This window comes from Podarcis muralis, chromosome 3 (assembly GCF_964188315.1).
Source record: "Podarcis muralis chromosome 3, rPodMur119.hap1.1, whole genome shotgun sequence".
In the NCBI taxonomy this organism is placed as follows: domain Eukaryota; kingdom Metazoa; phylum Chordata; class Lepidosauria; order Squamata; family Lacertidae; genus Podarcis; species Podarcis muralis.
In genome coordinates this window covers 55,586,691-55,604,514 of record NC_135657.1, presented here as the reverse complement: position 1 = coordinate 55,604,514, position 17,824 = coordinate 55,586,691, and the positions used below count along the sequence as shown (strand labels likewise).

Genomic DNA, 17,824 nt, shown 5'->3' with positions numbered 1-17,824 from the left:
CATATGCCCTTCACAATTGACGCAAGGTGCAAATATGTTATACTTTGGCATTTGTAATCCAGAACAAGAGCAGGATGTCACGTAAAATCACTGTCTGGATCTCCAGTTGGCCCTCCTTATGTTGCTAACCAATATTTGTCTCAGATTCTTGCAGTTAGAATGGTGTTAATGACGATCAAACAGAACCACCTTACTAGAGGAGAATTATTTACATATCTGTCTCCCCAAATGCATTATCAATACCACAGTTTGGCACATGCAACGAGAAGCAACAAACAAGCTTCAGATGACTAAACCAAGTGAACGAAGTCACATGCTTATATACACCCTTATTCTAGGAATGTGACCTAGAAGAACAGCAGTAAGTTTGAACCTGAAGTTTAGACATCCACTTAACTAGTTTAATTATTTCTGTATTATTATTTCTGTCCTTGTTCAATTTTGTGTGTTTATATTTCTCTTTTAATGCATTTTTCTCAAAATATCTCAACATTTAGTAATATTTATTTATCTTCTGTAATTCAGTTGAAAATATATAAAGGATACACCAACTCATATAGGGACACCGACAAGAACAAACATATAAATACTACCACACAATCACTGTGTTCACTTATTATGTTACACACACCTTTGCTAACTCAATGCCATCCAGATGTTTTAGACTCCCATCAACCCCAGCCAGCATGGCAATGCACATTGCACGAAAGCATAAATGGCCCCAAAGTCCCTACTTCACTAGGCTACATTGTACTGGCAACAACGAAGCATAATCCCTACCTTGTCATGTTAGCTGACCCTGAGCTTGTGGTTGTTTCCCCCCAACCATGAGCAGCAAGCCATTAACAAATCTTGGTTACCACACGTAGTTCGTTCAGAGAGAAACAAGCCCAGACTTGTGGTTTGCTGCTTCTGGTACAGCCAAGGAAACGAGCGCAGGAGAAGTGAAGCAGGGACTTTGGAAAAGTGTGCCTTGACATGCTGCTCATTTGCACTAAACAATAATTAAACTAACTACGGTTTAACATGACATGCAAGCTGGGCCATTAACACACACCAACACGAACCAAAACATCACCACCACAAAACAGTATTTGCAAAAGACGTAATATGTGATTTGTAATTGAAATTGTAATATTGTATATTATCCAGATATTTTGGTTTGGAAAAAATATTTCCCATGAAATCTATTCCTTAACAAATAAAAACAGATAACATAAAACTGCAGTACATACATTTTTGTAGTAATTAGGATAATTTGCTACTGTAAGTTTTAAAGAGTATCCCTCCCCATTGTTTTAAGACATGGCGGATGTACTCATTTTCATATTTAAGCATAGAAATTAAATGACACTTTTCTACAGCTTATGTTCTGATTTCAGAAAGTTTTATCAAATATGTATTTCAGAATACAGAAAAAAGAGAGTAATGGACTACTTTTAAAATGCCTTCTGATAGAATGAAATGGAGCCACAGTACAAGCTAAGAAACTTGCCTAAGATTTATTTATTTATTTGGCTCAGATCTTCTGCTATTCATGAAACAGGAGCACTTAAGCACCACTGATTTTCAAGAAACTTAAAAGGACTTGAATAGAGTAGACCTCAAGCTGTAAGCTTGAAACTCTAAGCAAAAATGCTCAATGGAAGAAAAATAAAAATAAAAATGATATTTTCATTTCTGGGACACATTAACCCCAGAATCCATCGAGAATGGTGAACTTCACCGGACCTGACACCACATATAAGACATTGCAGAGGGAGTAGCTTGCACTTCTATTCCCCCATGGTGCAAAAGTGGTCATCAAGCACTGCCATGCTTTACTGTTTACTCTTATGATGCTAGTAAATCCTTGGTTGCAAGTGTCGTTGTTTTTAAATCTAGGAACCACCATCCTACAAAAGATTATAAGTTCTAGCCATCTGTTTGGGGGTGTGTGATTCCAATCACATAATAAAGGCATAGCTTTCAGCTGAATTATTTGCCACTGAGATAAAGAGAGAGTTGAAAATATGTTTGTGTGTTTGTGCATTTGCAACAAAATGGCATAGAAATAAAAACAATCCTCTGAAATGGGCAACTTTTTCTTGTTCACAATTAAGGAGCACTTGAAGATACTATGTGCATCTGATACGTATTTTATTAATGTACCTGGAAAAAGAAAACAGAACCTAGCATATGACAAAAAGAATTCAGAGTATGTAGCAAAGGTTTGAGTACAGAAGCTGCTGAGCCCAGTAGTTGCTTTATTATTTCAGCATTATTTGAGAAACAAGATACACAAAAATCATAAATTATCTACCATACTGGAATAAATTACTGTAGCCACTGGCTGCAATACATAGCACGATATAAAACATTATACACTCTGTGAAAATATACCATGAGGATATTTTGCAGGTAAAGAATATTAATGGAAAATATATCTATCTATTCACACCATTAGGTCTGAGTGTAAATTCAACTCTGGGGGGGGGGGGGGCACACCTCCTGCAAAACCTTAGTATCTTTGTCTCAAAGTGTGATACATTCTTTTTTACATCTTTGCAGCTGTGAAATCAGATAAAAGCATTTTCCTCTCTTTTGAAGCTTTCTAGAGGAGGAGAGAGAGAGAGAGCAGTATTTTAATGCTAAATATAATGCGAACCAATCACCTTAACTTGGCTGATTTGCATATCCAAGGACGATGTTGTTTCCAAGGTATCCAGCTCTTTTTCTTTTTCAGTGATCCAGATGGACAAAGCTTCAAATTTTTTGCCAAAATGATCCCACTTGTTTTTCACCATTTCCATGGTTTTAATACTAAAATCAACCATATTTAGTAGAAAAAATAAACAGTTTGTTACTGTTGAACTATGCCCATTTTCTTACATCTCCAGTTTGCTGAAAATGCTTACATAATAGCATGCCATTTTTATTAATTTTTAAAAAGCATATTTCAAATGTCGGTTTACAGGTTTTATAAAAGTTATAGCACCTTAGGAGTCTGCCCTTATATTACCTCAGTAGTGTGGGAGTTAAGGGACGCGGGTAGCGCTGTGGGTTAAACCACAGAGCCTAGGACTTGCCTACTATATTTTGTAGGGATGCGGGTGGCACTGTGGGTTAAACCACAGAGCCTAGGACTTGCTGATCAGAAGGTCGGCAGTTCGAATCCCCGCGATGGGGTGAGCTCCCGTTGCTCGGTCCCTGCTCCTGTCAACCTAACAGTTCGAAAGCACGTCAAAGTGCAAGTAGATAAATAGGTACCACTCTGGCGGGAAGGTAAATGCCGTTTCCGTGCGCTGCTCTGGTTTGCCAGAAGCGGCTTAGTCATGCTGGCCACATGACCTGGAAGCTGTACGCCGGCTCCCTCGTCCAATAAAGCGAGATGAGTGCCGCAACCCTAGAGTCGATCACGACTGGACCTAATGGTCAGGGGTCCTTTAGTGTGGGAGTTGCTTGGCTACTTCCCTCTCCTAAAAAGTTGTGTGAATTAGCATAACTTCTCATGTGTGATTTTAAGACGTATAGCAAAAGCAGTCTGGCAAGAAGCTACCCTGTAGCACCTACAACATTGCCAAGAGAACCTAAGAATGATTTTTAAAATAGGTTTATTATAATTAGGGACTTAGCCATTTAAAAATTTGGAACCTATGAACGCCACTCAGAGCCATTCAAATTAACTGAAGTTCTGAGGAGATGTGACTTACCATGAAACCAAGACAAAATGTAGAGAAGAGGTTTTTGAACATGTGCATATTCCTACCTACCTACTCTGCACCTTGGTATTCAATGCAGCATTGCAGCTATTTAGTGCATGTACCTATTTGATGCTCACACAGTTGCAGCAGATCTGCTCTGGCACCCTTAGGATATTAGCTTTCTATTCTTCCCCTCCCTTAAAAAACATTTGTGGATTAAGGTTTTGGAGTAAATCTTGGAGAGCATGTGTACAATATCTGATGAAATCTCAGATTACTCAGAGCTACTGAGCAAGGCCTTGAAATGGCTCCTGTTCACTGTTCAAGAGTTCATGGTCATTCTTATCACATTACTTTTCCATAGTAATGTAGTTCCCTCGATCTCTATTGTGCATTTCCTTTGTTCCACTTCTGTTCATTCATAGCTACCATTTTACCACTCCCTCCCACCACCAGGTGTGTAACATGCTTCATTAAGAGCATCCCTGTGTGATTGTGCTCATGCCACAACTGTTCTAGAAAAGAGGGAGAATGCTTCTCAACAAATAATGCTTGATGTGTAGTAGCCTAAAACCCATTCTACCAACTTTTGTTGTTGTTGTTGTGCTGGATGTCCTTTCTGGGCAAATTTCAATCTTGCAAAACCCATCAGTTCCAAAGGAATATGACTGGATTTCTTTACAACTGATGGCGTACATTTTCTATCTTATTTGGGAAGACAAGTCTATTGTTAGCTGAACTGAGGCAAATTGGGCACAAGGAGCAGGGCAATCTGTGAGGCTGCAAAGAATGAATGTGCATTACAAATCATACAGCTATATACATAAACCATACATTAGGGTAAGTACATATCTGAGAAAGTCAAAGTCAGTTGAAGATGCATGCATATTTTTCACCTTAATTATGATTGTCTTGCACCTTGTTCATAGATCAATTACATTACATCTGTTAAAACATGCACTGAAAAACAGCATCTCACTGGAAGCAAAAAAAAAAAAAAAAAAGGCACTAGAAGTCTTCTGAAGGAAACTTTTCTACTTGTGGGAAAGAAAGAATAAAGACCACTCAAAAATTTCATAACTGGTGTTAGGAGAAAGAGAAAAGAGCAATATGGAAAGAAAGAAGCCACTCATAACAAAACAAATAGCATATGAAATTGCATTCTCCATGATTACTTCTGGGGCAATATTGTCTTACTAAAATGCAGCTCCTCTCTAAAGGTAGTGAAAATTAACCATGAAGTAGGTAAACAAATTTACATAGATTTATCCAGCAGAAAAAAGGGAAGGTATAATGAGAGGCCAAATGCAAAAAAATGACATTTATTTCGTTGTGCCTGCATCATTGAATACTGTTCATTCTGAAAAGTAATGTTCCAGAGAACAGAACACTGGACTTAGATCAGAAGTAATGTGGTTTAAATTTCTGTCCAGGCATGAAATCAATGGTTGCCTTGAACAACTCACTAACTTTCAGCCTCAGGTTCTCGCCTATGAAATGGGAATATTAGTGAACTCTCCCACAAAGGCGTTGTGAGGATGATTCAATCTTGAAAACTCTTTTGGGACTATATGATGCCATGGATGCATTGATTTGTAGAATTTTCCAAATGAACTAGGATCTCAACAGAACCGGGCAGCACTTCTTGGGAGCAGCTCCTTGGGCTGTGGCACTGCAAATATATGTATCAGCCCTGAAAGGCAGCAACAGCGATATATTTAAGTTTTTGGTTCATTTGTATGAATAAATCGTTGGAGCAATGTGTGGACATTGAAGTGAATGTGTGAATTGGCAAGTGACCACTGATATTTTGATTTTTGTTAACCAATAATGTGAGTTGTAACATGGTTGCACCTTAAGGCCTTTTAAGAATGTTGATGGCTTATTCAAAAGCCCTGCTGGAATTAATTGGTGGTTTACATATTACGGCTGCAAATCATTTTAATTGTCTCGTGCAGCAGTGTAAAAGTTGCTATATGTGTAACTGCCATAACATGTTAACTGGTCCTAATATTTCCAAAACTGGACCATTAGGCCAGATCCAAGTTAATGAACATGAGGCAGAAAATAGAACTTTGAGCTGAAAGTCCACTGCAATGAAGCATCATTTTTAGCAACAAGAAAAAGAACTGGGTTTTAACTTCAGTGAGGAAAAAGGCACATTTTTATATTCTAGTGCACACAGACTGGGAAAATATGAAGAAAAATACTTTAAAAACTAGGCATACATTTCTTCTAAAGGCTTCAGGCACTTTAGGATATGGCACTATTCATTTATCCTTGCCTGAGTTAAATAATTTACTATGTGTGTTACTGAAGTGTATTATATTACTTCAGTTCTGTGCTCAATTAACTGTGCTTAGTTACATTAAAATTAATTGGCTTGAACATGCATAATTGGATTTATAATTGCAGCTTAGCATGGCAGTTCTAAGGTCACTTGCATGGAATTGAGTCCCACTGATAAATGAGAATCTGCTTCTTGGTACAATGCATTGAGGGACAAGTTACTATTTTCTGTATTGGTTAGTCAAAGTAGTAGTTTATACTCTTTCAGTACTACATGGTAATTTCTGCTGTATGACAAGCTGAGGTTTACAAAGCCAGTTGTGAATAAACACCGCATTTTGATAAGACAACAAAATGTACAATTCTTGTGTCAGGAAGGAAATAATACTATGACTGTTTAAGAACATACTCTTCTTCAAGTGAAGCTTCCATTTTTTCAACTTGTTCCCGAACTGACTTTGCTTGCTGTTGAAGGGTTTGCTTGTTCTTCTCACCAAGCTGTATTGCAAAAGACTTCTTGACAAGAGTCTCAGCCTCCATGGCCATGGCTACTGTCTGCTTAGAAAGTGCCTGTAAAGAGGTGTGGAGTTATGAACAGAATATATTTGTGGGGAAAGTCTAGAGATACATTGTTAGCAACTGGTCAAGCAGTGATCATTATTCATCTTGAGTGGATACCTTTGTAAAAAAAGAACTCCCAGAGTACCACTTCATAAAATTACTACTACAGTGGTACCTTGGGTTACATACGCTTCAGGTTACATACACTTCGGGTTACATACGCTTCAGGTTACAGACTCCACTAACCCAGAAATAGTACCTCGGGTTAAGAACTTTGCTTCAGGATGAGAACAGAAATTGTGCGGCGCTGGCACAGCAGCAGCAGGAGGCCCCATTAGCTAAAGTGGTGCTTCAGGTTAAGAACAGTTTCAGGTTAAGAACGGACCTCCAGAACAAATCAAGTACTTAACCCAAGGTACCACTGTACAAGTATCTCTGGTTTAGATGAGGAATACCCCCAAAGAACAGATTACAAAATAGTATAGTATATAAATAGGTTTTTGAAAGGAACTAATAATAATGGATTGTTATTATTTATTTCCTTTATGAATCACTTCCTATGAAGTAATTCAAAATGATTTCATAATACAGGGTGGCCCAAGAGTAGGTATACTTTTAAAAACAAACAAACAACAAACATTTTTCTTTCCTGATACTTTGAATGATGAGAACTTGAGTCAAGAACAAAGAAAATGGATTCTAAAGCAGTATACCTACTTTTGAGCCACCCTGTACAATGAAACATATCTAAAGCAATGGCATATATAAAAACAGTTCTTGGCTGATATGTAATGGGAGGCAATTCCAAAGGGCAGATGCTGCCACACTAAAGACTCGATTCCAACATCATGCAGAATATATCTTTGGATAAGAGAGTATCTATAGGAGTCCCTCTCCTGCAGAGCATAGTGATCAGTTGGGTATGTAAGTGATGAGGTAAGATGCTCTTTTAGGTGTCCTGGTCCTAAGCTGTGTAGGGCTTTATACACCAGCACCAGAACTGGAGGTGGTAGCCACAATTCAGTCCCACTGCCAATGCAGCAGCCACCATGCCAAAGATTGCCCAAAGTGCACAGGGCCTGTTTTCCACTACCTGAAATCCTGCCCGACTGATAGATTACTAACTTGGAATTGGCATAGTCTGTTTTGCTGCATTCTGTGCCCCACTGTAGAAAGAGAGGAAAACCAGGACTCTACTGAACCTATGGGAATTGTTTATAATGGATGCTATGCCCAGGTTGACCAATATTGTGATGTGTGTGTTTTTTTCTTGAAAAATATACTATAGCACATTTTCAAGGATGTTGCCCAAGGCAAAAACAAGGAAATAAAATAAGATATATATCCTCAGCAAAAGAACCAATAGCAAATAGAACCAATTATGATTGTAAAATTCCAAGTACAGCAACATACATACCTTTGTCTTTTCTAGTTCTGATGACAAACTCTCTAAGCTGCTAAAGCTTAAGATGCGTTCAAGAGCAGAGCTTGCATGACTAAGGTACTTTACAACCGTTTCTTTGTCCCTTTCAAACTGTTCCCATGTGCTTACAGTGAGCTACAAGAAAGAAAAAGAAGTAAAAGAAAAAGTTTGCCTGCCCTGCAATTTACTAGCAATATTGTCAAAGTTGATAATGACCTGGTTTGAAATATTAATTTTGTCTAGCTCAAATGATAATGAGTCAAACACCATTTCCCCCGATAGGTTCTTCTCCAACTCAGAATGCAAAACAAGCTTCTGAACATGCAAAATCAATCTATTTTAGCACTTCATCTACTCATACTCCATAGACACTAATCACAGTTCAGACACAGCTATGCAAAAGCCCTGTAAAAGCTTGCTTTTAGGGCTCTAGAAAACCCTGCTGCATCTGAGCCACTGGCACAAGAAAGTTCCCAAGCCTTGAGAACAAGGGAGCTGTGTAATCACGGAGTTTGTCTCAGCAAGAATCATGATCTGCATGAATTGATGCTTAGGCAAAATTTCTTTATACACACTCTGTAAGCCACCACCCCCAACCCATGAAACAGTTAGGAGCTCCACCTTGGGACAGTTTTAACGTAAGTCCCATGGTCCAGAAGAAGGTATATAGAGTATATAAAAGGAATATGTTTAATCTTCTGCTCATGCCAATAAGGAACTTTCCTAGTGCTTTGTCAGAGAAGCTCAAGGTTTGCATAACTGCCTTGCTCTGACACTTGGGAGTTTCCCTGAGTTATGCCCTGTGCCAACAGCTCACATACTGTACAGCTCCCTGGAGCTGGAATGTCTGTGTGTCTGCAGACAAGTGCAAAGTGGAGATGCTGGTGTTTCACAAGCAGAAAAAAATGGCCAAGTTTAACAAGAAAATGTATTACATTGTTCAAACTCAAAACAAAACAACTAAATATAGAGCAATTAAATCATAAACAAGGGGACTGTTCTTGTTTCTCTGTGGAGTTACATGAATAACACACTGACCTGCAATTGATCTTCACGTTTATCCATAGATTGCTGCATGTTTTCTAACATACTCTCCAACTTCCATAGGTCTTCTTGCACAGTGGGTGACAGACCACCTTCAATCTGTAGCTGCTTACCTCGGGCCATTTGCTGTTGCACATCTTGCCTCTTTTCATGGAGCCTCTTTGTCTTTTGCTGGGAGAAAACATCGGTAAGGGCTGAAGCAGATGTAGACATACTGATTCCCCCACTACAGAAATAGCCACATAGCTACGTATATATATATACAAGTGGCAGTGAAAGAGGTGACTATAAAAGTGCTTACTACCGGAACATGTGAAGGTTCACATATGGGCTATTGTCCTACCTGGTGATACCGAAGGAGTTGCTGAGCCTGTAATAAGCTTTCAACCTCTAAGATTTTATCAGCTTCTGCCTGAGCTTCTTTTGAATTTGTGATCAGTTCTTCCAGATTGACTTTCACCTCTTCTGTGTGCTGGACGCAATCACCTACAGCACTCAACATTTTCTCAATCTATTGTTAGGAGAAACATTAAAACTCCGTGAAGCAGCTCAGTGTCGAGAATCAATACTTTCAATCAGGGGTGAGGAACCTTTGGCCCTCCAGGTGTTGCTGAACTACAACTTTCACCATTACTGGCCAGTGAACATTTATGCTGGGGCTGGTGGGAGTTGTAGTTCAGCAACGTCTGCAGGGCCAAAGGTTACCCATTCCTGCTTTTAATGATTAAAAAAACCACAAAACGCTGGATTTTGCCAACTATTAAATTTATTATTTCTAAGTTTTTACTTTTGTGACCACAGCACACTGCAAAGTAGGTATGAGTAGATTCCCTCCATTCCATTTGGTTAATGCTTTCTGAATTTGCTCTGTCTCACTTTTCCTGTTTCGAGTTCAGCTTCAGAGATTTTTTAAATGAATTGCAGAAGTGGCATCATTCAATGACTTTCCACTCCATACTAGTACATATTTTATATACGAAGTAGCAAACCCATCCTCCAAGTGGGATCCTTATGTAATCATAATGGTATCATTAATGCACATGAGGAAGGTATTAGCAGGCTCAGGGGAAACCCCAAGGATATTTAGGGAGAATAAAAAATAAGTATGTGTCTGAAGCCCCCCCCAAAGCCCAGTGAGGGCTAAGCCTTCTCAAGCTGCATACACAAAATACATTTAAAGCACCCATTTCAAAGAACCCTGGGAACTATAGTTTAGCCCTCAGAAAGTTACAGTTCCCATGATTTGGATGTGTGTGTGCTTCAAGTGTATGATAGTTCATACGCAACCTCAGAGGCCGCATCTTGGGATCTCATGCACCAGTTCAGTCCATATGAATAAGGGCATTCTTTCAGATAGCCAGGTCTCAAGCTGTTTTGGAATTTATAAGTCAGCCGACAAAAACACCCCAACAACAACAACAACTTACACTTGGCTCAGTATCATCTTGGCAGCCAATGCTGCTCTTTGAGCAATGATATCACATATTCACAGAAGATGTTAAACTAGCACTGGGAAAGGACAGACCTCTGTGGTCAGGATATAGTCAGCCAATACAACACTTGGAAACTGACCCTGTATAAAGGAGCCAAACTACTCTAATACAGTGCCCCTTACTCCCAATTTGCAGAGTTGGTCCCATACAATACCATGTTATCAAGAGCTGCAGAGGGCCACACCCCCCAATTTCTCTCCTGATAAAGGTCATACACAAGGGCAACCAAGGCTGATTCATTCCTGAATCCACAGTGGTATGAGTCCAAATAATCCATTTCCTCCAATAGTGTCTGAAGCTGTACAGCTATCACCTTCTCTAGCACCTTTCCCCAAAAGAGTGGAATGTACAAGGAATAGTTCTCACAAGCCTCCAGGACCAGCACACTTTATTTTGAAAGCAGCCACACTACCACCTCTTTCAGAGCATCACCCCTTCAAGCAATGAAGTGTTCATCACATCCTAAATCCAACCAACCTCTCACCTCAGACTCACTCAAATCAATCATGATGGGCAAGCGTAGAGAGGGCATATAAGTACAATGAAGTGATACTATACCTCTATCAACAAGGCTAACAGGCTCTTAAAGTCACTTGAAAGTCTGGAAAGCTCATCCTCTTGCTTTTTGGCTTCATTCTCTGAAGAAACTTCAGACAGGGCAGTGAGCCTAGATTTCAACCAGCTGATAACTTCTCCTTGCTTGCAAGTTTCTTGCTGAATTTCCTGAAATATAATTAATACAGAAATTAGAAACACAAACAAAACAGTTTAGTCAACAGTTGTGGGTTGCCCCACTACTTGGTTCTGTTTACCCAGGAAGAGCCAGTTCTCTTACATTCCATTGTTTATATAACCTTGTTTACATTTGCTATAAAGGTAAAGATAAAGGACCCCTGGACGGTTAAGTCCAGTCAAAGGCAACTATGGTTTGTGGCACTCATCTCACTTTCAGGCCGAGGGAGCCGACGTTTGTCCACAGACAGCTTTCCGGGTCATGTGGCCAGCATGACTAAACCACTTCTGGTGCAATGGAACACCATGACAGAAACCAGAGTGCACGGAAATGCCATTCACCTTCCCGCTGCAGCGGTATCTATTTATCTACTTGCACTGACGTGCTTTTGAACTACTAGGTTGTCAGGAGCTGTGACAGAGCAACAGGAGCTCACCCCATCGTGGGGATTTGAACTGCTGACCTTCTGATCAGCAAGCCTAAGAGGCTCAGTGGTTTATACCACAATTCAGTGCTCTAAAATGCCAAAAGCAGAAAAGAGCTTATTTGCACTTTCAGTTTCTACTATCTGAACTCATCCTGCTAGTATTACAAGCAAAAACATCTATCTTATTTTCAATAATTCTAAATGTACCTCTATTGATGTTTTAAAGTGATTATATTTAGTGGTATCACTGGCACCATGCTTAATCTTCTTGAGCTGGGCTTCCCTTGACGAAATCCAGCTTTCCAATTCAGAAAATCTGAAACATAACCACATAAACAACCAACAGCCAATAAGGAAACAGCAATAGTCATTTATCTAAATCTTAATGGAACTAAAAGAATAAAATTTTGAACTTACTATACCTCAAAAGGCTTCTGACTGTTTAGAAGGGAAATTGCCTCTGTTAAATGTTTTCAATGATGGAACATTTAAAGCTGGTGAATATACTTTGGAAACATCCTGATCCTCCTTCTTTAATGCAGAGCCTGTACTTCTCTTAGGTATACTTTTATATTCTGCATTACTGTATATATGTAAGATTGGAAAAATTTCCTCTACTCCAGAGGAGTATTGTTGTATATTAGGGCTTATCATCTGGGGCCCTAGGACTCTAAAAGCCCTATGTAAAAGTTCAGTTTAGGACCTCTAAGGAAGGGAGGGAGAGGGAAAGGGAGAGAAGGAAGAGGGCAGGCAAAAGAGAGAAATAGAAGGGAAGCCTATGAAGTTTTGGCTCCAGCCCTGCCTACTGTGGGACCACAGCTGCCCACATATTACTCCTACAGGAGTGAAGCTCTAGAAAGAAAAAAAGGTTACCCTCTCAATAGTTGTATATTTATTTGGGCATAACAAAATGATGAGCAGGAGTGCTTTTCTAATTATCTCCACCAAGGTTTTATTACGTCTTTACCACTGTCAGACAAATCGTACCTGTCCTTGTAGTCTTTCCATTTATCTGGGTGATCCATTAGCTTCATGTAGGTGCTGGCAACCAGGGATTTAAGTTCACTGAGGCTTTTCTGGCTACTTTGTGATATTGTCCTAAGTGGATCCGATTCAGGCAATTTCAAGCACAATTCATTAATCAGATGCAATCTTTTCTCACATAGCTCTAAGGAGCCTTTCTCGCCAAAGAACAACTGAAGGCAGAAAAGAAAAATGATTGCCAACTCCATTAATATATTTGATGTAATATACCTTCCATTACGGGTATTTGCACGTCTATGGAAGATAAAACTGACACATGAAGTTATAAAACCTAAAGGTCAGGTCACAGTCAATAATAATTTAAAGTATGAGAAGTTAAGGCTGAAATCCTAAGCACACTAACTCTGTGTTTCTGGCAGTATTTTGAGCCCAGTTCACATGACAAACATACATGCTGTTGATTCTGAATGAATGCCTTTTCACATAAATAAGCTCACACATAACCTCATAGTTTCTCACATAGGTATTTAAAATCTTGCAGGTATTTCAATTTTAAAAAAAGATATGACAGTGCATTTGTGAGAGGACACACACCTTCTCTCCAGCTTGTGCCATCATTGCAAGGAATCCAGCCCTCAAACTGCCACATGGTGTTGTTTTTTATACATTATTTTTCTCTCTCCTCATGAGTATTAGAATTACTATTGAGATTCTATATATCAAGTGTGACTGTTTAAAGTACCTAATGGGCAGCCCTCCCCATGTGATCACTGTTGACCAGGCACTAGTAATTTTGATTAATTTTTTATAATCACTGAACTATACAAGTACCCTTGGATCACAATCCAAGTTGGAGAATTCTATCCATTTGACTGTGGAAGTTGAAATCATATAGGGTTTATTTCAACACAAGCATATCTTGAACAGGAATGTAAGGATCATGTTGCTCATCTTCCGAAGCACATTGCGTACTTCATAATTCTCATGGAATTGTACTCTGTGTTTCTGGCAGTATTTTGAGCCCAATTGTACATATGTACAATTTCTACATGTACCCATATAACTGCTTTTCAGGCTTACCTTGTGCTCTCTAATTATCTTCTCGCTGCTCTCCTTGGACACCAGCTCTTGCTCTCGAGCTAGTTCAGCATGACATTCTTGCACTGTTGCTAAGAATTTGCTCTTTTCCACTTGTATCTTCAAGCGAAGTAGATGGTATGGGGCTTCTGACTGGGCATCCTGCACTCCATAAACAAGTGGGAGAGGAAAGAGGAAGTTAACATGATACTCATTTCCATTATTTTATAATATTATATTATCGCTTTGTACAAATTTTCTTCTCGGCTTTTCTTGAACAGGCATAATTAGAAATCCCCATGTGTTTATATTCTAATTTTGCCTGTTCAAGAAAAGCCGAGAAGAAAATTTGTACAAAGAGACCACCCACGGAGACCAAGTGGAAGCATGGTTACTTAAATCTGGAAATACTAACCTTCCATTGCTTATGTAACTTCCTAACAGCTTCCTGAAGAGCACGTTGTTCTTGCTCAGGAAGGATATCAGTAAGCTCATCACAAGCTTTCAGGAAAGCATTTAGCACTCTCTGGTCCAACTGACTGAAAAAATCCTGATGTTGAAAAATAATAGTACATAGTGATAACGTTACTGCTTTGCTAGGGAAAACACACAACTAGTAACAAAATCTCAATCTAAAGGAGAAAGGTGGTATTGCTGTTGGGCCTGCTTTTATGAATGGCATCTGAGCCTATATTGTCCAAACAATCAGAAAAGCATGGCCAATACAAATACTTCATATCACTAGGAACTTAGGACATGTGGGTATTTTGGTGTTGTGGTGGTAATACTGATAACGATAATGATAATGGTAATGATAAATTATTACAATGATGAAGTAGTAGCCACATCAAGAAACAAGGTTCCATATCACCACTTTCCTCCAAATCTTTATTGGCAGGAAACGGAGCTACACCTAGTACATAATTTATATTACTAAGTTCCATATAAAATGTCCCTTGTGCTGCTCACTCCCCATCCAGCTACACAAACCCCAAACATTACTCAGAATGGGAGGCCAGTTTTTATTTCTCACATAGCTACTCATGGGAATTCTCTTTCAAGCTATGGGGGAAAGGTGTGGGTGGGCAGCTATATGCAAGTACACACCGACTTTCTGTTCTGAGTAACAGATGGTACACTGTGATTTGTGCACATCCACAAAGGTGTGAGGTTATTTTCGTCCTCTCCCCACAGGCAGAAATTTGCCTGCAGCAGGAAAAGGTCAATCATATCCTGACTTATGGGTCTGGAGTAGGTTAATTCTCAATTTCACTAAAATCAGCATTTTCAGAAATTATATCCTGTCACATTCAAAGATGTAAATACTTGCTTTATTGTGATTCCTAAATATACATTGCTATCAGCTGAACAGAATCATGTTGAAAATAAGAGTTTATACTCACGGTATGTTTTCTGAGAAGTTCTTCAGGTCTGCCTTTTTCCTTTAGGCAACGATGTGCTATCTGTAGAACATTTTCTAATTCTGTTCTAGATTCCTCAAACTGCTTCATCAAATGACTGTTTGCCTCCACATTTTTCTTCCAGTCACTTGTCTTTTTGACCATATTCTTTGTAAATGAAAACAGAAAAAGGTAACAATAACTCTAGGGGTGGTATGCAACAAAGTTTTACTCAGAATAGACCCACTGGGAAAAAAATGAACTGAAATGAAGTTATCTCCATTAATTTAAATAGGTCTACTTTAAGTAAAACTTAGTTGCATATCACCCTAGTTTTCATGATTATGTTACTCTTCTCCAAAAGGAACAAAACAAAATGATGGACATTTCCGTGTTTCCTTTTTAGCATTTCTTTAATAAGAAGCTTTGAAAGAATCTGACTTCTGTGAGGGTGGGTTAGATTTAGTCTGCTTTAATATGCACATGACCTGAAAACTGGGCATTTTGAGAGCTATAGTGCTTAAATCATCAATGGGAAATCAAACAGGGCAAAATCAGATACGACCCACAATTTGTCTGAAATCTGATACAGTATATTGCTAACATGCCAATATCTAAAAAGTAATAGTTCTGAAAACCTAGTTTAAACTGGCCTTAGCTCCTAAGTCCCCAGACCTTCTCTTTCTTTCCATCACAATCACATGCAATACCTGAAACCGCCTCCATTTCACACTGCAGTTACTGGGACCAGCACAGTGGTGAAAGGTAGAACCAGAAACACTAAAAGAGAAGGAGGAATATTCCTCCTTGTCCTCTCAAGCCAGTGGTGTACTGTTTAGCAGCCCTTGTGGAAAAAAAATCCTTCCCCAAAGGCCACTGGACATGCACAGCATGTCTCCCTTTCTCTCATCATGAAGGAGCCACTGCCACCTGCCCCAGTAAGTACAGTTCAAGGAGGAAAGGGTTTTGGTGGCCAGGGGCTAAAGCAAAAGGTTAGGCACCTCTCCTCCACTGGACCACCATTCCAAATTTTCATCTCCTGAAGCAGCTTGCCTTTGGAAAAAAAAATATGCATGTCACATGTTGCTAGGTTCTCCAGCTGCTTCCTTCTCTACTCTTGTCATCTAACCTGCATTTTTATTTCTACAGCATGATTTGGCAAGGGTTTTCCCAAAATTTATCAGACTCAGACAATTTCAGGAAAATCTTTTTTTGTGTAATCATAGAACTGAAAGGTAACCCGGAGGCTGCCTAGTTCAACCTCTCAACTAAATGCAGAATCTGCAGTGCAGGATGCAGCTAAAGCATCTCCTAACAGAGAGATGCCCAGCCTCTGCTTTCACACCTGAAGCTGCCTTATTTGACGTTATCTGGGTGGCTCTGGCTTTCTTCTCAGACATTTGAGATGAAGGCTCAGCTGTTTCATGCTGGGAGTGGTGCAGAATGGACCAACCTCCTCTCACGACAAATTACCTGAAAAGCAGCTTGTATTTCTACTACTTTCTTTTGAAGCACCGAAAGATTGAAGTGGTGTAACACCTTACTTGAAGTCACAAACTTCACAATGGTCTGACTGTTTCTCTCAATTAGTGATATGTCTTTCTTGCAATTTTCTTGATAAGCTACTAGATCCTAAAAGAAAATGAAAGCAAAATTAAAAGTGTTTTTACAGTAAGGAAAACTAAATAGTCAAAATAACACCAGTCCTGAACTAATACATCCATGTGGTATATCTACCTTTTTTCTTTTTTATCATAATAATAATGAGTGAATTTATCCTTAAAATACAGAAGTTGCAGTAGTATCATTTCACAAAAATTAGATGTTATTTATTATTTTGCAAACGTATTTTAAAGGGTGTGAGGTTTATGTGTACTGAAGCCCCAATGTTTTCAAATAGCTCTTGAGCATTTGAAATGAAACAGGATTGATCATGTATTGACCTTTTAATGTAAATTTTAGTTGTTAAAATATTATAACAGAAGATTCATTGATACTCATTAAATGCTTCAAGGCTATTTTCCTATGTAAATATGTTACATTTATGACAAACCCATATTGTGGGCTTATTAGCATTCAGAAAGCAATTTCTGTGTCATATGGAGAATTCAACTGTAACATTAGTTATGCATGCCTCAGCAGGTGACCAAGGCTGCAGTTTTAATAGCATCTTGTATATAATTGAGCCCCAGTAAAATCTAGTGGGGGGCTACCTTTGAGTGAATATACTTGGGATCAGGATTTAAGTTACTCATACGTACGTTCCTCTGTCTCTATCACTGCATTCCCCAGAAGATAAAGAGGCACATCAAAGCAAAAAATAAAAGGCACTCAGCAAGTAGAATCCATTAAATTTTAATGATTATTGTTTAAAACATCACAAAAAGTAAGGTGGTGCCTTAAGTGTTTTAGAAAGTACCATTATTGTAGTTTTTTAAAGCAAAGATCAGCAGCCTGGAATAATCTGGAAGGTATGGTTTAATTATGATTTCTCCAAAGCAGGATTATCTCCTGAAGCAGAGCCTGTGGTAGAGGCAACTTGCTCACCAGACAATTTATTGTCATGTTCCTTTGATTCCTTACAAAGATTTACTAAAGTATTCCTTCTAGTGATAGCAGATGAGATTCCTGGGTTCTAATAGAAGTGTGTGATAGCTGCATAGGTCAAAGAGCTGCATATTGCTTTAATAAGGATAGATTCACAACGCTG

General features: G+C 38.9%; 1 protein-coding gene across 11 annotated transcripts in view; it reads right to left on the bottom strand.

Annotated features, from left to right (window-relative positions):
• Nucleotides 1-17,824, bottom strand: part of SYNE1 (spectrin repeat containing nuclear envelope protein 1) — a 270,851-nt gene that overhangs the window by 176,240 nt on the left and 76,787 nt on the right. For all 11 annotated transcript variants that reach the window (XM_077925894.1, XM_077925896.1, XM_077925887.1 and 8 more), the window contains 12 exons: nt 16,588-16,746; nt 15,118-15,282; nt 14,130-14,264; nt 13,718-13,876; nt 12,641-12,849; nt 11,861-11,969; nt 11,052-11,216; nt 9,344-9,511; nt 8,995-9,171; nt 7,951-8,091; nt 6,382-6,542; nt 2,655-2,802 (listed from right to left, as the gene is read on the bottom strand). In XM_077925894.1, the coding sequence (XP_077782020.1) occupies nt 2,655-2,802; nt 6,382-6,542; nt 7,951-8,091; nt 8,995-9,171; nt 9,344-9,511; nt 11,052-11,216; nt 11,861-11,969; nt 12,641-12,849; nt 13,718-13,876; nt 14,130-14,264; nt 15,118-15,282; nt 16,588-16,746 (1,896 nt within the window). The remainder of the gene's footprint in view (nt 1-2,654; nt 2,803-6,381; nt 6,543-7,950; nt 8,092-8,994; nt 9,172-9,343; nt 9,512-11,051; nt 11,217-11,860; nt 11,970-12,640; nt 12,850-13,717; nt 13,877-14,129; nt 14,265-15,117; nt 15,283-16,587; nt 16,747-17,824) is intronic.